Consider the following 20,870-nt stretch of genomic DNA (forward strand, 5'->3'; position numbering starts at 1 on the left):
CACAGGTCCATGCAACAAAAGGGGGGGGGGACCGTGTCAGATCCATTGTGACACTGAAGCAGCATCTAAGCACATCTAGAAACTAAGCAAGTGCTGAAGGAGGGAGGTAAAGTATTTTGTAAATCGGTTTTCATTAAAGTCGGATTCAGAGTCGAGAGTTTCTCAACAATAACTTCATTGCAGAACATCAGAGTGTTTATCGGACCTGGGATGATACCCCTGTTGTGGTCATTGGTGATGTTAAGTTGTGGGTGAACATATCAGACGACACAGCGATTCTTCAAACAGCTCTTGTTTATTCACAGGCCAGAACAGAACTGAACTGAAGGGTTCAATCAGCCTGCTTATATAGAGCTCCAGTACAACATAACTGTAACAGTTTTCTAAAACTATCCAATCACGGAACGTCACTTTCTATCCCTTATTTGCATAACTATCTACAGTATCCCCCTGCTGGCCCAGGGTGAGAACTTCAGTACATAACAGGTGACCTGAAGTAACACATTACTGCCTCGCTCCAGTTTCCCCATTGTAAATAGGAATTATAATGACCGACTTTACTATGTTGTTTTGTTGATTGAGTGGATAATTATTAAAATGTGCACTAATGGTGCCTTTCAAAGCCGTCTGCTCCCCTTGTATATTTTAAATGGTTCTCACAGGTCCAGCCACTGCCAGTGTGTGCAGGTGTGCTGTAGCCTTAGTTCAAAAGACCTTCAAACTTTCACCCAGCAACTCTCTCTTCCTCTCCCTAAACCACCCCAACAGAATTCTGAGAATGGAATAGCCCTTCATGAACTCCCCTGTGAGTTCCTCAGCGGAGGGGTGCAGGATCAATGGGACAGCTGTAAGTTGTTTCAAACTGTTTTTAATATTGTTTTGTGACATTGTGTTCTAGTGTTGTAACCCACCCTGGGACCTTAAGTTAAAGGACCGGGTAGTGCATTAAATAATAAAGAACAATAACAAAATTATCATCATCATCATCATCACCGTATTGGCCCGAAGATAAGCCACACCCACAAGCAAGCCACACCTTTAAAATTTGGGGGGGGGGGAGAGAAAAAGTCAGTACCCAGATGTATCAGCTTTAAAATTGGGTTACAGGCTGAAAATTGCTGCAGTTGGTAGAATTGTAACGCCAAGCCAATTTAAGCCTTTGATCTCATAAGCCCACAAAAGTTACCATACAATTGCTAAAATCTCAAATTGCTATTCAGTTGCTACAATTCCACAGGCAGTCACACCGGTAAATGGCAAATGTAGAGGAAAATCCTGTTAGGATATTTCCGTTCCACCTTAAAAGGGAGCAGGCTTTGTGAGTCACAGAGTCTGCGTATTTCCTGTTCACAGGATGTTTATGTTTTCAGTTGCTTTCGTTTTCTCTCTTTGTTGCCTGAGCATACCGATGCAGGCGGTCATGGTTTCTTTGTTCTGACCAACGCTGAATAAACTGTAAACATGCTCTCCTGCTGTGCATCTTTTGCTGTGTGAATTCTGCTGATAGAGTGTGCACCAGCCTAAGAATGTGGCAATCTATTTCTGAGGCTTCGTGTCGCTAATTGCTGATACTGCGTGTCTATGGGAGATCGATGGATCGTCCGGCAGCCGGCTTGGGGGCTCAGATGGACTCTGTCTCCCTGGCAGTATCCCAACAAATCCTACAGGGGAGTGTCCCTGGGAACCGGGCACGTCTGGTAGCCCTATTTTAGGACCTACCTGTTTTTTGTGCTCATAAGTGTTCTGTTTACCACTTGGAGACTTTTGTAATACATTAAGCAGTACAGTGGTACCTTGGGTTACATACGCTTCAGGTTACAGACTCCGCTAACCCAGAAATAGTACCTCGGGTTAAGAACTTTGCTTCAGGATGAGAACAGAAATCGCACTTCGGCGGCGCAGCAGCAGCAGGAGGCCCCATTAGCTAAAGTGGTGCTTCAGGTTAAGAACAGTTTCAGGTTAAGAACGGACCTCCGGAACGAATTAAGTACTTAACCTGAGGTACCACTGTAGTTGTAACCCGCCCCAGGAGCTCAGGGTGAAGGACGGGTAAATAATATTAATATTTATTATTTAATTGTCCCTTTGTTTCCTTTATTGCTTTCAGAGCCCAGTCTCCTTTTTTGTGTTGACAATATGTCAAGTGGACAGAAGCTGCCTGGGCCTGGTAGTAAAGACCGTTTGGAATCAAAAAGAACCCCTTCACTTTCTACATCCCAGCCAGTGGATCCCAACTCTTCCAGCTTGCTTCTCACTGAAGAAAACGTCAAGAAACTGCAAGAGAAGAATTCTGCTTCTAAATCTGCCCTTGCTAGAGAGTCAATAGAAGCGTTCATTACACAGAGCAATCTCTTTCTGAATAAGAGTGAAGCTAGTACAAGTCGAAGCAAGGAGCAAAGTCTGTCCGATGAAAAAGAACCAAAGGCAGCTTCTGTTGTTATCCATGTAGAGGACACACGTGAAGATGTCTCAGAAAACACTGAACAATCCTCAAAAAAAGGTACCTGTATATTATTCCCTGGTGAGTATTTGAGACTTTCTGGTCACAATGCATAAAATACAAATAATTGATTTAAAACTGAACAACAACAGCAAAGCGAACATACAAAAATGCAAAAATCACACCTGCATAAGTCAAGCACTCAACATCTCACACTCCTCCTTATGAAACTTGTCTTGGTGCCTAGCTCTCAACTTACTTGCAGCCAAGGGAATTTTGCAACCAGTGAAGTAATAAATACATTACTGCCAGCCAGCAAAATAGAGATTTGCTCAACTACATGAGATATGGGAAGTCTACAATTCAATCTAGTATTTTATTTTATTTTATTTTATTTTTTTAAAGTCTCAAAAGCAGCTGGGGAACCAGGAGCTGAACAGGATCGGGGCAATGGCACTGGGTTCATCCACCTGGGAGTTTAATGTGGATTTGAAGCTGCTTGTGTCTCTATTATTTATTGCATTATTATTATTTATAATATCCTGGGTAGATGTTTTGCTGAGTCAAATCTGTAGTCAATGTGACCAGTCCCACTAGCCCAGGGATGGAAAACATTTTTGGCTCCATGGGTCAGATTCTCATCTGGATCACCCATGCAGGTAAAATTTGACACGTGAGCAGGTTTGCCGTACCTGAAAATAACGTGATGGCATTACGATGTCATGTGAGTGACAGGCGAGTTGTTCCAACCAGCTGCCCAAATCCCTTGTGTTGGTTCCCAATTGCCACCAGCTCAACGGCTGTTGCTGGTGACCTACAGTACAAGGTGGGTTGCTAGTTCTATGCTCAGTGCTTTGGGAATCTCCCTTTGTAGCCTTATTGGAGTTCACCGATTGGGTCTGCGTTGCTCCCGGACAGGAGGAAGGAAGTCAAATGACACCAAGGGTTGGTTCAGAGAAAGAGTTCTTTATTTCTGCTCTCCGGAACAGCAGAAAGGCACTTGCGTGGTCAGTCCACAGCAAGTCCAAAGAAATGAGAGATTACATGCAATATATATATTCTCCAGGCACCCTCTCCCCCTCCCCCAGGAATCCAGTCACGTCAGCTTGTGCACGCTGGTTGACATCACAGATGTTCCTGCTCCGGTATTCTTAATCACAAAAGAGTATTCCTTCCTGTACTTCTGACCATAAAAGGTTGTTCCTGTTTCCTATGCTTGCTCTTGGAGCAAGAGGTCATCAGCTCCAAGAACACACTCTGGCGCTGTTCCCAGACTAGGTCTGTGCGTCTTTGTGGTCTTTGTGGTCAGGACGTAAGATAAGGCACAGACGTGTCTTTCCTGTTCTACTGGTACAGTCAAGGCCATCCTTGCCGTCACGAACTGATAAAGGAGAGGGCTCTGAGCACTTGTTTATACATCTGGGATTTGGCTCAAGAGCTCAAGTTAAAGCATTTTAGCTAAGGAAAAATAGGGATTTTGGTGCAGTTTCAAACTGCCTGCACAGTCAGTTTTGGGTTTGGGAAACCCATTCCTTCACCTTCATAGCACTTCTCCCCTCCCCAGGAGAGGAAAGAAGCCTTTATTTTACATCCTTTTTTTTTTGCTCTGGGGAAGGCTGAGCTAATGAAATGGAGACAACTTTTACCCCGGTTTTATTCCGTTGATTCTAAAAGAAGTCTCTTTCTCTCTTCCTTCAGATTCCCAGACAAGATCTCCATCATCTTCAGTTCTTGAGTCTCAAACATCAATGAAAGCAGAGTTGCCAACAATGTTAGTAACATTCTGCTCTACATTTCATTACCACCAATAATGGTTCTGTGGCCAACCAGCCAGCCTATTAAATCAGTAGTTTAAGATATGGTTTAGCTCAGAACCCTGCTAACTTGTTTCTGATACTGAATCCAAAAAGGCACCAGAACAGGCCCCCTTCCATCTGAAAATTGACATCTGCGCATCACTCCTAATTGGCAAATGATCCCTTGCTGAGGGCAGGGGAGGGGAGGGAAGAGGCAAAAACTACAGTGGTACCTCGGGTTAAGTACTTAATTCGTTCCGGAGGTCCGTTCTTAACCTGAAACTGTTCTTAACCTGAAGCCCCACTTTAGCTAATGGGGCCTCCTGCTGCCACTGCACTGCCAGAGCATGATTTCTGTTCTCATCCTGAAGCAAAGTTCTTAACCTGAAGCACTATTTCTGGGTTAGCGGAGTCTGTAACTTGAAGCGCATGTAACCTGAAAGCGTATGTAACCTGAGGTACCACTGTAGTTCCAAGGAAAACCATAAATACACTCTGGCAACGCTATTGCAGGGCCTGATAATGTTCTTTGATAATCACCTGTTCATCTTCCAATGTAATTGCATGTTCCACATTCTGCACAGGACAAACCGGGCAGTATCTATGAAAAGCAACCAATGGAACCAAATCTGACATCAGAAATAGCAATATTCATAAATTCATAGGATTCTGCAGCTAATCTTCTGCTAGCTACTTTTGGGCAAAGGAATTTTAAAGGGAAACTCAGTGCGAAATGGCAGAATTACAGTTTGTCAGGGAATTGAGAAAAATTCCCTTCTGTCCAAATAGAAACAATGGTCTCCTTCTCTACTGCAGATGTTAACTAAACTCAGCATTGCCATGCTGCTTTATTTTATTATGAAATTTATATACTGCTTGATTGTAAAAAAAAAAACCCTCAGAGCAGTTTACAATATAAATTTACAACCATAAACTCACTCTGTGTGTGTGTGTGTGTGTGTGTGTGTGTGGAGCACAGAACTTTGGATTACGTAGCTCAGAATTCTTTCCCCCTGCCCTCAACACAACACCAACGTATATATGGGGTATCTTTGTTAAAATAGGACGTCTCTTACTGAACCTTTCTTTCCCATTGCAGAAGATGTGGTGTTACAGATGTGGAAACTCAGACAGAATGGAGTTACTCAGACATGAGTTCAGAAGAAAAAAGTATGATAATAAGAATACTGTGCTGGCCTTAAAACAGTTTTGTTTTTCGGAGAGTGTGTTCTAAACAATGACACAAGCATATGTACATGTTGAAAACCAGCTTTGGGCTGACTTCGCAAAATTTGATTGCATTTAAAATGCTGTGGTTTTATCTCTCAAATGCTATTTCTTTTATTAGCTAGATTCCTTTAAACTACTACAAAATTAAGAGATCATGTCTAACCCTTAATGAGGAGAGGGAAGATGAATTTGCACACTTTCAAAGTCTAAAATTCAGTTTTCACTAATTTTGTATTGCTTTGGAATGCTCTGGTCTTCTGTGTAGGTATGTATTTCTTACTTGCCCCAGGTTGCCTCTTTCCCTACAGACCCTCTTGGGTGTTAAGATCAACAGAAGTTGCCCTCTTGGTTGTTCCACCACCCTCAAAAATCATCTTCTATAGCAGCCTTTATAGGGACACGGGTGGCGCTGTGGGTTAAACCACAGAGCCTAGGACTTGCTGATCAGAAGATCGGCGGTTCGAATCCCCGTGACGGGGTGAGCTCCTGTTGCTCGGTCCCTGCTCCTGCCAACCTAGCAGTTCGAAAGCACGTCAAAGTGCAAGTAGATAAATAGGTACCGCTCTGGCGGGAAGGTAAACGGCATTTCCCTGCGCTGCTCTGGTTCGCCAGAAGCGGCTTAGTCATGCTGGCCATATGACCTGGAAGCTGTACGCCGGCTCCCTCGGCCAATAAAGCGAGATGAGCGCTGCAACCCCAGAGTCGGCCACGACTGGACCTAATGGTCAGGGGTCCCTTTACCTTTATAGCAGCCTTTAAGTTGTGTGTCGAGACCCCACAGCCACCCCCTCGTTGGGAAATAACTCACACAAGGACACGGATATTAGGTTTATGTTATTGGGCAAATTTGGCCACAACTTTATTGAATTACAGAATGTGAGCGGTATTGGCTTAGGCATTGATTAGACCTGACTATATCTGACTCCTGCCCACTGTGCAGGAAGTCCGGTAAGGGTAAACCACCGGTAGGGGGAGCCCTGTCGATGCAAACCAACTCAAGCTCCTCCTGGTGTTCCTGTCAGGGTCGTGTCATGGCCCTAGCCCCGCACCCGGGCTTCAGACATGATCAACACCCCCGGATTCCTTTAACGGAATACCCTTAAGCATGGAAGGGCAGGTGATGGCCATACCTCCCCTCCCCCACACAAGGTCAACAATGCCTAACCACAACCCTAACAAAGTTGTGACGATTGTTACGAGGTAGACGAAAACCAAATGGCAAGTGCCAATTTGCCAAGTGGGGGAAATTCCTACCAGGCCCCTTGGACAACCAAGGCGACCAACCAAGGTCCATAGCAAGGCCAGTGCCTAAAAACTGCAAAATAGGGATTGAGGGTGGGTGATTGAGGAAGCGAACCAAAGAGGAAGCCCTCTGGCTCGCCCCTCGGTTTAAACGGTCCCGACACGCCCCCGCCCTGCAAGTGGATTGGCTGGCTGGGCTCTGACGTGACCGGGATCCCCTGGGCAACATTGGACAAAGTCCCCCGCCCAGTGTGGTGTAGTGGTTAAGAGCGGTAGACTCGTAATCTGGGGAACTGGGTTCGCGTCTCCGCTCCTCCACATGCAGCTGCTGGGTGACCTTGGGCTAGTCATACTTCTTTGAAGTCTCTCAGCCCCACTCACCTCACAGAGTGTTTGTTGTGGGGGAGGAAGGGAAAGGAGAATGTTAGCTGCTTTGAGACTCCTTCAGGTAGTGATAAAGTGGGATATCAAATCCAAAATCTTCTTCTTCCTCCTCCCCACTGGGAAGTGGAGCGGATTTCTGGAATTCTCTTCCATGGAGGTTTGCTTGCCACTTTGATTACGCCACTTCCAGGAAACGCCGAAGCTTTGACTTTTGACACATCATATGTATTTTTAAAGTCCCGGTGGTACGGTTAGTGTATTCAGCAGCTGCCTTCGTCCGTGTTGAATACAGTATTTTATTGTGTTGGTTATGTATTGGGTTTTTATGTTGCTTGCCTCAGCGTTGCGATATATACCAGTATTTCTCACACAGGGAGAAGGAAGGTGGAGCAGGCAAGCAAGATTGTCAAGGAGAGACCTTTGGTTGGAGAAAGTGAGGGTGAGTTTTAGCAACAGCAAGATGTACTTAACATTACTGGGGTTCAAGATTATATGGTATCTTGGCTAGACCTCCTTATGATGCTTTTCTTATTTGATCTGTAGAAGCAATTGAAGGGTGAACAGTGAACGCTAATGCGTTTACCGTATTTTCGCTCTATAGGATGCACCCGACCATAGGACGCACCTTCTTTTAGAGGGGGAGAACAAGGGGAAAAAATTCTCCCCCTCTCTGCTCAGCGCCCCTTCAGCAAAGCGGCAGGAGAAACAGAGCCCCTTCCATTTCTCCTCCCGCTTCGCTGAAGGGCCGCTGCGCAGCTCTCCCCCTCTGCTGAAGCCAGGAGAGTCTTGTTCTCCTGGCTTCAGCGAAAGAAACCTGAAGCCTGCAGAGCGCTGAGGGAACTCACGCTGTGCTCCGAAGGCTTCAGGCAGCCATCCCTGAAGCCTGGAGAGTGAGAGGGGTCGGTGCGCACAGACCGCTCTCGCTCTCCAGGCTTCAGTGAAAGCAACACGAAGCCTCCGGAGTGTGAAGGGAGCGCTCCCTCTGTGCTTCGGAGGCTTTGCGTTGCTATCGCTGAAGCCAAGGAGCCTGCATTCGCTCCATAGGACGCACACACATTTCTCCTTAATTTTTGGAGGGGAAAAAGTGCGTCCTATAGAGTGAAAAATACGGTAGATCTTTCAGGGAAACTCTGGAGTGACATATTGACCCAACTGAATGCATTCTCCTAGAGCTTGTTCACGTTAGCCACCTGATAACTGGTGTCAGTATTTTGTGTGCGTGGATTAACTAACACAGATCAACCAAAGAGAGAATGTCTGCAGAGCTTCATGTCACCTCAAACACAATGCTCTTCAATGGAGTCAGTTTTACACAATCATCTACAAGATATCAAGTGTTAGTTAAGATAGAGATGTCAATGAGTGTTGACTCTTGCTCCTGCTTGCAATCAACATATCACTTTCTGGGGGGGTGGGGGAGGCAGGGGGCAAATTGTTGATGGGGATTTTTTTCATTTAAGAAGCTTGAGGTTCAGTTTCAGAAGGCCACAAAAGTCTTTGTTTGTGTGTTTGTTCCACAGAGCTAATAGTTCGCAGCATATTAGAAAAAAAAGATGTCGCTGAAGTGGTCAGTGAAGGTACGCCTTGTCACACTGATAAGGTTTTAAGGCATCTCATCAGCCACAGGTTGAACTATTTGATACAGAAATAAGCTTGTAAGGTATCGTATTCCATTCAACTACCACCTTCACACATGGGTGGCACTGTGGGTTAAACCACAGAGCCTAGGACTTGCCGATCAGAAGGTCGGCAGTTCGAATCCCCGTGACGGGGTGAGCTCCCGTTGCTCGGTCCCTGTTCCTGCCAACCTAGCAGTTCGAAAGCATGTCAGTTCAAGTAGATAAACAGGTACCGCTCCAGCAGGAAGGTAAACGGCTTTTCCGTGTGCTGCTCTGGTTCGCCAGAAGTGGCTTAGTCATGCTGGCCACATGACCCGGAAGCTGTATGCCGGCTCCCTCGGCCAGTAAAGCGAGATGAGCACCGCAACCCCAGAATCCGCCATGACTGGACCTAATGGTCAGGGGCCCCTTTACCTTTACCTTACCACTTTCACAGAGAAGGTTCTGAAAGTTCTAAAAATGGACATCAGGTAGCAAGAATGAGAAAGAATTCTGCAAACTACTGTGTGCTGGAGTAGACAGCCATGTTGCTGGTGGGACCTTTCAACATGGTGGTTTATTATGGGCTGGATGCCATTTATGCTTTGAAGTTTAGTTTCCATTTTTGCAGCACCCACATGGCATAGTAATCATCAAGATGCCAGCTTGTGCTTTTTCTTCTCTTAATTAACAGATGGCTTCCGTTGCCGCAATCCTATTTCTCTTTGCTCCTCCCATGGGCAAATTTGTGAAAAACCAGTAATAATACAGAATAAATGTTTGGGCCTGGTTAGGGCTCTGAGTTATACTGTGTGCTATTGTAAACAAAAATTGCCCTTTTCCCTTATGGGGTATCCAAGAGCCCATATAGAGTCCTTACATAGGTTCCCTATTGGTAGGAAAAAATAACAGAGGCCAACCAGAGAATATTGAGAAGCAAAGCAGCTAGTAAGCTTGATCTCTATTGATGTATTGCAACAGGGTGCTCCCCTCACCTGCAGGAAAGGAGGAGGACTCAGAACAATGGCGTGCAAGGCCTTATAAAGACTTTTGAAATTGCCACCCTGTAGATCAAGACCACCCCCAGAAACATCGTGCATACATCACAGAAGGGGTGTAACCTAAGACCACCCCTCAGATACATCATACCTACATCACAGAAAAGGCGGTCTTAAAACAGAAATTTGAATGTTGTTTATCTCCTGTCTGGCAGGTTACTTGATTGGATTGCCTGGGTAGCCTGGCCAGTCTTTTGTAATGATAAATACTTAGTTCCTGGGCATGTCACAGGCTCACACCCTATTCATATCTTAAATGTGCCCTTAAGACAGGATTTGTGAGGAAAGAGACAGTGGGGAGGTTTCCCACTTTGACCTTGCAGAGAAAACATTTGCTCAGTTTAGGAATCAAAATGGTTCCAGGTCGGTCTTCCTGTGCTGATCTATGTCCGTGCTTGGTTGGTACGCTTATGAACATTACCATATATCTAAGACCTCAGAATTCCTATCACAGTGCACACACAGAAGTCTTCCTGTAAATTATGATGATTTATCCCTTCCAGTCTTCCCCAGCTGATGTTCAAAAGGGTTAAGGCGTTCACTGTCAAACCCAAGACCCTGAACTGTAGGCTGAGACCACACAGTAGCCAAATATAGCCCAAGAGAGCCGAGGCAACTGGTTTATAGCAAGGCAATTTCCCACATATTTGCACAGAGGTATAGAAGGTGTTATTGTTTAAGATTGCTTACGGTAGCAGCAAAATGAGAATTCCGATACCCAATAAGAAAGGGCAGGTCAATTAAGATTTTAGGAACATTTGGTGAAATATGTATACCAGCCGTACCTTGGTTTTTGAACAGCTTAGTTCTCGGAACGTTTTGGCTCCCGAACACTGCAAAACCGGGAAGTGACCGTTCTGGTTTGCGAACTATTTTTGGAAGCCGAATGGGGCTTCCGCGATTTCTGATTGGCTGCAGGAGCTTCCGGAATGGATTCCATTCGACTTCCAAGGTATGACTGTACTTCACCACCACTCTTTGACACCTACAAAGAGAATATGTTGGGAAGTTTGGTCTTCTAGATATCTGAAAAGGGCTCCTCTATGTCCCATGCCTATCATTCAGCTTGGTTTGCACCTAGCACCTTGCATTTGAACAAAGAAGCAAACCTAACAAAAGCTTTTTGCCAAGGATTAACTTTGTTTTCCATCTTTGTATATTTACCCCCTTCTAAAATATTTCTGATGCGTTTGCTTGGAAACTTCAAAGAGAGTTCTGAAGATCACGAGTCAGATATTGAGGTGAGATCACGTACAGCTGGGGCCAAAAGTATTGTAGTTCATCTCTTTGTAGGGGTTTGTTTTGTACAATTGACATCTTTGGTCACATATAACGATCTACCTGTGGGGAATGTATAGTGCTATTTTTCTAGAAAAAAAGAGGTGCCTGAACTCACCATGAACACCTGCCTCGTTCTCTAAGAGAATGGCAATGGCACCCACCTGAGAGGTGCTGGAACTGAGTTTCTGTGCGTTCTCCCTGGGGAAAAAAAGCCCTGGAAATGTAGATTTTGACTACTGGAGACAATATTTTAGAGAGAGGATGGCAAGAACCAAGGATTACACAAACACTCTTTAGGCACAATAGTTTGCACCTAACTGACACAGCCACTCTCCTGCAGATATGAATTCCCACCCACCCACAGCAGTTTTCTGCTCATTTTAAAACTGTTTCCCCACAGTTCTAAATATTTGTTTAAATGAAAGCAAATGTTTTCAGGGAGCCAAAGTCAATCCCATTGTATTGGATGAGTGGTTCATTTGTCCTGCTCTGGCCTCCTCATGGAAAAGTGATTTGACTCTGAGCCTAAACCACATTCATATACATCAGGCATATCCAAAGACCGCCTTGGGTCGGTATAATCCTGCCCCTTTGGCAGTTTATTTCCTTGGGTAAAACTTCAACCCTCAACAATTTTGGGCTAAAATTGTAAAAAAAAGGTCAAGCTCAACAACTTGGGGGGGGGGCGGTTCATTTCCTGGTAAAATCCTGAAAAAAAAGCTCAACAACTTCAATCCTAAAAAAAGCTCAACATCCCCTCACACACATTCACTTCATCAAATCTGGCCCTCTTTGAAAAAAGTTTGGGCACCCCTGATATACATGTTTTCCTGTGTATAGCTAGGTTTGGTTTTTTTTTTAAGTTTTTTTTTAATTATTAATAAATTTTATTAGTATTTTCCACACAACAACAATACGAAAGATATCAAAAAATAACAATACACAACACACAAAAATCAACATTCGAAAACTAAAGAAAGCAACAACAACAAAAAACATATCCATATCTCACCAGTTAATATTATAAACACTAAAACAACAACAAGACATTGACTTCCACCAATCCCACAGCACCTCCTTTATCTCTCATTGTATCTTCCTGTTTTCCTGTTTTCTTTATCATCTCAATCCTAACATCTAGATATAAATCCTTCTTTCATATCCTTTCACTTCACAAGGTTATTCCAGACTCAGCCAGATTTCTGCCCTCGAACCTTGACTTTTGAGGTATTCATTTAGGCACTCCCATTCTTTTTTTACTTCACTTTTTGGTTTTTGTCTTCTTATGTCTGTCAATTTGGCTAATTCTAAGTATTCTGAGAGCTTACATAGCCACTCTCCCCTAGTGGGCAACTGATTCCCTTTCCAGTATTGGAAAGTGTATAGCTAGTTTAGTTTGAGAAGCCATTTCCTTACCCCTCCACCTCTTTTTCAGGATCATTCTGAAACCGATCTTTGCCTTCTCGGTTGCTGTGAGTTTTGCGCCACGGCACTGAACCCTTTACCAACAGCAGAATTCCTGGATGAGAGGCCAGAGAAAATGGAATGTGTGAGTATTGTTCTCATTTTCAAAACAAACAACAACAACTTCACTTCTGAAAGTGGAATACTTCCCAGAAAAAAAGTATGTGCCCTGGTGGTTTCCTTTAGAGCAGGAGGAGAAGCAGGTGTCAGTGGGAAGAGACCCAGTCAGCCTCCTCCCCTCCCCTCCCCTCCCCTCCCTTCTAACCCCAGTGGGGCTGAGATCAACCCCCACTGGGGTGGCCGTACCCAGCTGCCCTTTGTTTGCAGTTTCTCTGCCCTTTCTTTAGAAGCGAGCCCAGAGATCTCTGTTCTGTGAGCATCAGGGATGCAGGACATATTGTCTGATAATAGCCTTTCCAACTTATGTTAACAAGTTCACAATTTAGCAGAGTAACATTCCCCCTTTTAAACTTGCAGCGGATGCGTTTGCTCAGGCTCGCTAAAGCCTCTATAATAACTGTTCTGGTATGTGTGTGCGTCTTATGGGGTGAATGCAGGGGGAGGCAGGCAGGAAAAGCCCCCAAGAGGCACACAAGCTCCGTGCGACTCTTGCGGGCTTTTCTCCAGGAGGGAGAAGGGACTGACGCGGCTCCTTAAAGGGTGCGCGGCTCCTGCGGGCTTTTCTACGAGGTGGGGGAATTCCCCCACCTCCAGCAAAAGCACTGCTCTTTGGCGCTGGGGGGGATAATTTTTTCCCCTTGATTTCCCCCTCTAAAAACTAGGTGCGCCTTATGGTCAGGTGCACCTTATGGAGCAAAAAATACGGTAACTGAACAACCAGAGCAGGCCATTTTGGCACCTGAGGCAAACCACAAAATGGTGTCCTCTCCCTAACATGGAAGAAGGGGGGAGTGAAGCTCTACATCAGGAACAAGGAGGGGAATAAAGATCTGAACTGAGATCTGCTGCCCCTGCAAATCCTGCTGCCTGAGGCAGCCACCTGGCCTTGCCTCAGGGGTGGGCCGGCCCCGACAACAGCAATGTTCTTCTGCCCAGTCTTTTTTGAGCATTTGTTCTCATTTGTTTCCAGAGAGGTTCTGCAACAATGAGCACTCCTCCTGATTTAATTGTGTGGCGCCTGTATATTTCCCTGTTAATCATTTGTTGATCCCACACTTTTCAGTGCATCTCCCCATCACTTTTCTACCCACAAAAAAGGCCATTAAAGAACTTGTTCTGCTAAGGTGGCAGGGCACTTTAATCATGCGAATCTGAACTTTTGGTATGTGCTTGAATTTGTTCCTGCAAAATACGGGCAGCCCAGAGGTGACGCAAGAGAGCTAAACAAAGCTAGTAAAGGTAAAGGGACCCCTGACCATTAGGTCCAGTCGTGGCCGACTCTGGGGTTGCGGCGCTCATCTCGCTTTATTGGCCGAGGGAGCCGGCGTACAGCTTCCGGGTCATGTGGCCAGCATGACGAAGCCGCTTCTGGCGAACCAGAACAGCGCACAGAAACGCCGTTTACCTTCCCGCTGTAGCAGTACCTATTTATCTACTGTACTTGCACTTTGACATGCTTTCGAACTGCTAGGTTGGCAGGAGCACGGACCGAGCAACGGGAGCTCACCCCATCGCGGGGATTCGAACCGCTGACCTTCTGATCGGCAAGCCCTAGGCTCTGTGGTTTAACCCACAGCACCACCCACGTCCCTCCAAACAAAGCTAGGTAAAGGGACCCCTGACCATTAGGTCCAGTCGCGGACAACTCTGGGGTTGTGGCGCTCATCTCACTTTATTGGCCGAGGGAGTCGGCGTTCAGCTTCCGGGTCATGTGGCCAGCATGACTAAGCCACTTCTGGCGAACCAGAGCAGCGCACAGAAACGCCGTTTACCTTCCCGCTGGAGCGGTACCTATTTATCTACTTGCACTTTGACGTGCTTTCGAACTGCTAGGTTGGCAGGAGTTGGGACCGAGCAATGGGAGCTCACCCCGTCGCGGGATTCGAACCGCCAACCTTCTGATCGGCAAGTCCTAGGTTCTGTGGTTTAACCCACAGCGCCACCTGCGTCCCTCCAAACAAAGCTAAGAACTAGCAAATTTGAGATCTAGGATAAAATAGCCCGTAAATGAGAAAAACTTGATAGCGGCTTTTATTAAAGTGATTTTCAGATTACTGGGTTTTGTATAGCTTATGTGTTGCAGGACATACAAGGACATTTTCCAATGTGTAGTTCAGGAGCTCATAGAAAACAGCCCCGAAGGAAGTACAATCGACATCACTCCTCACCGACACCAATCGGAAGGCTCTTGGCTAGAGAACAAGACTAAAAGGACACTGATAAAAGAGTGAGTGGTTTTGGAGATGACTTCTTCAGTTCTCAAACTACCCAGAGACTTCCTGCTTTATTTTCTGATTGCTAAATATGACAGGACTGTGAAAACGGTCTTGAGAGGAGTTTGATCTGGCAGTCTACCATCCGGGTTGCCGTATTCCCAATAGTGAAAATCCAAACAAAGTTGTTGAGCTGTTGAACAACTCTTCCCCGCCCCCCAAAAAATGTTTTAGGCCTTTCCTTTGTTTGTTTCTTTTTTTAAATAGCCCTACTAGTCATACGTCCGGGTTTTCCTGGACATTTTGCTGATTCAGCAAAAATGCACCCGGACGCCATTTTGCTGAGCGATTTCTGGACTTGTCTGTGAAAACCCGGGTGTATGGCAGCCCCTATCTACAATGGAATAAGACTCACAACCGGAAAGCAACTTTCCAATGTAGAATTTATAGCCATTAAAAAAAGGAAAAGAATCCATCTTAAGTTGTCATTTTGAGCACGTCCAGCGTACGGAATAAATGCTTCAGCCTTGACAGACAAAAATAAGGGGCTCATAGTGTCTCCTGACATCTGTTCCCTTCCCAACATGTTTGCTATGGAGAAAAATCCAAAGTAGATAGATGCTAGTAATACATAGATTTCTCCTCATTTTTTTAAATTGTGCTACCCCTCCATCTTGGCTTTTTCAGCACATGGAACTGATTTCTAAATGTCATATAACCATAGAGTTGCAGAGTTAGAAGCGACCCCAAGGGTCATCTAGTCCAGGCATGGCCAAACCTGGCCCTCCAGATGTTTTGGGACTACAATTCCAATCATCCCTGACCACCGGTCCTGCTAGCTAGGGATGATGGGAGTTGTAGTCCCAAAACATCTGGCGGGCCAAGTTTGGCCATGCCTGATCTAGTCCAACCCCCTATAATAAAGGAATCTCAACTAAAGCATCCATGACAGATGGCCATCCAACCTCTGCTTAAAAACCTCCAAGGAAAGAGAGTCCACAGGGTCCCAAGGGAGACCGTTCCACTGTCAAACAGCTCTTACAGTCAGGAAGGTTTTCCTGATGTTTAGTCGGAATCTCCTTTCTTGTAACTTGAAGCCATTCTTTCAATTCCTATCCTCCAGGGCTTGTTCCCTCTTCCATGTGACAGCCCTTAAGATATCTGAAGAAGGCTATCATATCTCCTCTCAGTCTCCTCTTTTCCAGGCTAAACTTACCCGCTTCCTTCAAGTGCTTCTCCTAAGGCAGGGGTCCTCAAACTAAGGCTCGTGGGCCGGATAAGACCCAAAGGACTTGTTTATCCGGCCCGTGGCAACCCCCACTGCCGCCGCCCACTCTTGCGCGGCTGCCCACTTCAGGGTCGGAGGAGCACTGTTAAAAAAAGACCTCTATTTCAGATTGTTTGGGAACCGGTGAGAGAGCTACATCCTCTGGGTCCCTGTAGCATTTACTAGCAGGCATAGCGTCGCAGTGGAGAGTAAACAAGGAGAGGTTTCCCCAACCAAAAAAGAGAGAAAAAATAGAAAGTGCTCAGTTTGTTCAATTTAAGAGCTTCTCCGTGTGGAGACTGCCAGGAGTTTCAGGAACAAAGTATAGAAGGGAGTTGGCGGTTAATAGCTAGCAGCTGGTGGCCTGCCCAGGATGCGTCACAGAACTTGCCCAAGATGTTTCTCATTGCATAGACAAGAAGGTGCTGTTAGAATCTCAGTAGGTTGGTAAGTTTAAAAGTAAAGAAGTAAAAAAGGAAAAAGTACTTCCCTGGGTGGCAGTCAGCGCTAATTACAGTCCTGTTATCTGCGGAGCTCCGAAGGCTGCTTGCTAAGCCGTCGCCATCTTGGGTCTCATCCCGGAGGAGCACTGGAAATAGCTTGTGCGCATGCACACGTGTTATTTGCGCATGCGCAAGCATTATTTCCGGTGCACATCCGGGTTGGAGGAGGCCCGTGCACATGCACACAACCTATTTCCGGTGCTCCTCCGACCCAAAAGTGCGCCGGAAATAGTGTGTGGGCACGCACTCCCCTGCCCTCCGGTCCGGTGCAGGAGACACCGGCCCGAGGCGCGGTAAGTTTGCTGACCCCATTCTAAGGCTTGGCTTCTATACCCTTGATCTCCTTGGTTGCTGTCCTCTGCACACGTTCCAGCTTGTCAACATCCTTCCTAAATTGCGGTGCCCAGAATTGGACCCAGTACTCCACGTGTGGTCTGACCAAGGCAGAACAGAGTGGTATTATCTCCTTCCTTGATCTAGACACTATACCTCTGTTGATGTCACTGTGTGCATTGACAGCTGTGGGTCCTGAAGGCTGACAGCTTGAAAATGATCAACATGCAGCAGCAACTGTCCACAAGCAATGCAGTTTGCCACCCCTCAAGCACGCTGCATGGACAATGATGATGATGATGATGATAATATATTATTATTATTTATACCCCGCCCATCTGGCTGGGTTTCCCCAGCCACTCTGGGCAGCTTCCAATAGAATATTAAAATACAATAGTCTGTTAAACATTAAAAGCTTCCCTAAACAGGGCTGCCTTTAGATGTCTTCTAAAAGTCTGGTACAGTTTTACCTCGGGTTAAGTACTTAATTCGTTCCGGAGGTCCGTTCTTAACCTGAAACTGTTCTTAACCTGAAGCACCACTTTAGCTAATGGGGCCTCCCGCTGCCGCCGCGCCGCCGGAGCACAATTTCTGTTCTCATCCTGAAGCAAAGTTCTTAACCTGAAGCACTATTTTTGGGTTAGCGGAGTCTGTAACCTGAAGCGTATGTAACCTGAAGCATATGTAACCTGAGGTACTACTGTATTTCCTTGACATCTGATGGGAGGGCGTTCCACAGGGCAGGTGCCACTACCGAGAAGGCCCTCTGCCTCGTTCCCTGTAACCTCGTTTCTCGCAGCGAGGGAACCACCAGAAGGCCCTCGGCGCTGGACCTCAGTGTCTGGGCAGAACAATGGGGGTGGAGACGCTCCTTCAGGTATACTGGACCGAGGCCGTTTAGGGCTTTAAAGGTCAGCACCAATAAAACCCCAGTATCAAGCTCTCCTGCTCTAGTGCCTGAGTTTAGGGATCTGCACTTTCCTTCTAGTTGAGAAAAGGAAAAGCAAATCAGGTTCCAGCTCGTGAACTCAAGTTTGCTTTGTTTCCCCCCCACACGTTAATTTTATTTCAATCCGTACCTTCTCCCGGCTGTTTTCCCTGCCTATCCACTGCACAATGTTCACGTGGACGTAGCGTGTAAAACCTTGGCTCTGTGCCTGGCATTCTTTACAATCTTAAGGGTTTTTAATTCTGCATCTCTCTCTCCTAGGATTGAAGACAAAGGGGGCATTGATCAGTACAGGGACGTCTTTGAGCAATATATAAAGTTTGGGCCATGTGAGTACAAGCCTCTGGTTGGTTGCAAAATCCGGGGAGTCTAGTCTCACCACCATACCCTGCCCCGCTGCCATCCCCTCCAGCTCCTGCCAAAGTTGTTGTTCTTGTTTAGTCGTTTAGTTGTGTCCGACTCTTCGTGACCCCATGGACCAGAGAACGCCAGGCACCTCTGTCCTCCACTGCCTCCCGCAGTTTGGTCAAACTCATGCTGGTAACCTCGAAAACACTATCCAACCATCTCGTCCTCTGTCGTCCCCTTCTCCTTGTGCCCTCCATCTTTCCCAACATCAGGGTCTTTTCCAGGGAGTCTTCTCTTCTCATGAGGTGGCCAAAGTACTGGAGCTTCAGCTTCACAATCTGTCCTTCCAGTGAGCACTCAGGGCTGATTTCCTTCAGAATGGAGAGGTTTGATTTTCTTGCAGTCTCTCAAGAGGGACTCTCAAGAGTCTCCTCCAGCACCATAATTCAAAAGCATCAATTCTTCGGCGATCAGCCTTCTTTATGGTCCAGCTCTCACTTCCATACATCACTACTGGGAAAACCATAGCTTTAACTATACGAATCTTTGTTGGCAAGGTGATGTCTCTACTTCTCAAGATGCTGTCTAGGCCTGTCATTGCCCTTCTCCCAAGAAGCAGGCGTCTTTTAATTTCGTGACTTCTGTCACCATCTGCAGTGATCATGGAGCCCAAGAAAGTAAAATCTCTCACTGCCTCCATTTCTTCCCCTTCTATTTGCCAGGAGGTGATGGGACCAGTGGTCATGATCTTCGTTTTTTTGATGTTGAGCTTCAGACCATATTTTGCGCTCTCCTCTTTCACCCTCATTAAAAGGTTCTTTAATTCCTCCTCACTTTCTGCCATCAAGGTTGTGTCATCTGCATATCTGAGGTTGTTGATATTTCTTCCGGCAATCTTAATTCCGGCTAGGGAATCATCCAGCCCAGCCTTTCGCATGATGAATTCTGCATATAAGTTAAATAAGCAAAGAGTTTCTCCCAAAATCCGTGAAACAAGTCCGGCTACATTTTCCCTACTGAAATTAACTCCCAAAGAGAAGTGGGACAAAGCAGACCCACCAGGGAAGGTGCAAGTGGGAACAGTGTGGGCTGCGGGTAGGTAGATACAGTGAGGGGGGAAAGTATTTGATCCCCTGCTAAATTTGCCCGTTTGCCCTCTGACGAAGAAATGACCAGCCCATAATTTTAATGGTAGGTTTAGTGTAGCTGTGAGAGACAGAATAACAACAGGAAAAAACCCCCAGAAACCCAGAAGACAAAAGTCAGAGATTGATGTGCATTATAATGAGTGAAATAAGTATTTGATCCCCTATCAACCAGCCAGATGTCAGGCTACCTGGTATCTTCACTGTATGTAAGGAGCTGAGATTAGAGGCACATGCTGTAAGGGAGAGGTCTTACCTGCAATCCCAGCTCGTTACAGTACCTGTACAAAAGACACCTGTCAACAGAAGTTATCAATCCACCATGACCAAGACCAAAGAGCTGTCCAACGATGTGAGGGACAAGATTGTAGGCCTGCACAAGGCTGGACTGGGCTACAAGAGGTAGATGGTTTTCTTGTTGCTATTCTGCCTCTCACAGCTACAATAAACCTACCATTAAAATTATGGACTGATCATTTCTTCGTCAGAGGGCAAACGGGCAAATTTAGCAGGGGATCAAATACTTTCCCCCCTCACTGTAGATATAGATAGACAGACAGACAGACAGACACATACATACATACATACAGTAAGCGTTATATACTGAAATTCCAAATTGTTTGAACACTCTCCTTCTAAAACTGTTTCAGGTATGAAACTCAGATTCAAATTATCAGATTATCCACCCAAACCCAAAAAAGTCCGTAAGAAAGCTCCAGAGCCCAAGGAAATACTGACTTTAGATTTGGAGTTCAAAGCTGAACAGTTAAAGGTATGTGGTTATCCTAATTTATTGGGGCTCTCTTGTGTACAGGGGCACCTCTTCCAAGTCCCTTTGTGATGCTCAATTAGCTCTGGGCTTGTTCAGCCTCCGAGTCCGAATCCCAGGCCACCACACCTCTCTCCCCTTCATTCATCCCCACAGCCATATCTCCCTCCCTTCATCCATCCATTCACAACACACACCCAGCAGCAGCACCCCGTCTTCTGAGCACCCTAATCCAGCCAGCTACACTTTTCTTCTCTACAACTGCCTACCTTTGGCTCTTCTCGTTAGATAACACAAGCAGGCAACTTACACACGTGTTTGTTTGTACAGCGTTGAATTTCAACTTGTCTATGATCCGGTGGCCTTCAGGCTAGATTACTGCAATACATTGTCCACAGGGCTGCCCTTGAAGACTGTTCAGGAACTACAGCTGATGCAGAGAGCACACAAAATAATTTCCAGAATTATTTCCACTGGCTACCAATGAGTTTCCAGAATTGATAAATAACCATGCTCTTATCTTCTCCCTTTTCTCCCGCTTTTCCCTTAGATTTGCCATTCTACCAAGCCTGTGAAAAGATATTATTCTGATGGGAAGATATTCTATCTACTTTTCCCAGATGGAACTGGCCAAGTTTAATATCCGACAATAACAATCATGAAGCCAGATTAGGAATGGTTGACGCCTTTGGAGCTGTACAAAGTTGCCAGTAAGGTGGGGTGGGGATGG

At 45.8% G+C, this 20,870-nt stretch overlaps 1 protein-coding gene across 3 annotated transcripts; it reads left to right on the plus strand.

Annotated features, from left to right (window-relative positions):
- Positions 1-56: 56 nt before the first annotated feature.
- On the plus strand, positions 57-20,818 carry LOC128413640 (uncharacterized). Of its 3 annotated transcripts, none has more exons than XM_053387875.1 (13): positions 57-106; positions 769-847; positions 2,108-2,521; positions 4,139-4,211; positions 5,336-5,406; positions 7,466-7,531; positions 8,613-8,669; positions 10,958-10,989; positions 12,465-12,578; positions 14,683-14,840; positions 18,140-18,207; positions 20,022-20,143; positions 20,691-20,818. In XM_053387875.1, the coding sequence occupies exons 3-13, from the start codon at positions 2,137-2,139 to the stop codon at positions 20,778-20,780; spliced, it is 1,236 nt and encodes a 411-aa protein (XP_053243850.1). In that variant the 5' UTR covers positions 57-106; positions 769-847; positions 2,108-2,136; the 3' UTR covers positions 20,781-20,818. The 3 variants fall into 3 exon arrangements, with proteins under 3 accessions (XP_053243850.1, XP_053243851.1, XP_053243852.1); XM_053387876.1 differs by having other exon boundaries at positions 2,108-2,500; XM_053387877.1 differs by lacking the exons at positions 20,022-20,143; positions 20,691-20,818 and adding an exon at positions 19,547-19,672.
- The last annotated feature ends 52 nt before the right edge of the window (positions 20,819-20,870 follow it).

This window comes from Podarcis raffonei, chromosome 5 (genome assembly GCF_027172205.1).
Source record: "Podarcis raffonei isolate rPodRaf1 chromosome 5, rPodRaf1.pri, whole genome shotgun sequence".
Taxonomy (NCBI): Eukaryota; Metazoa; Chordata; class Lepidosauria; order Squamata; family Lacertidae; genus Podarcis; species Podarcis raffonei.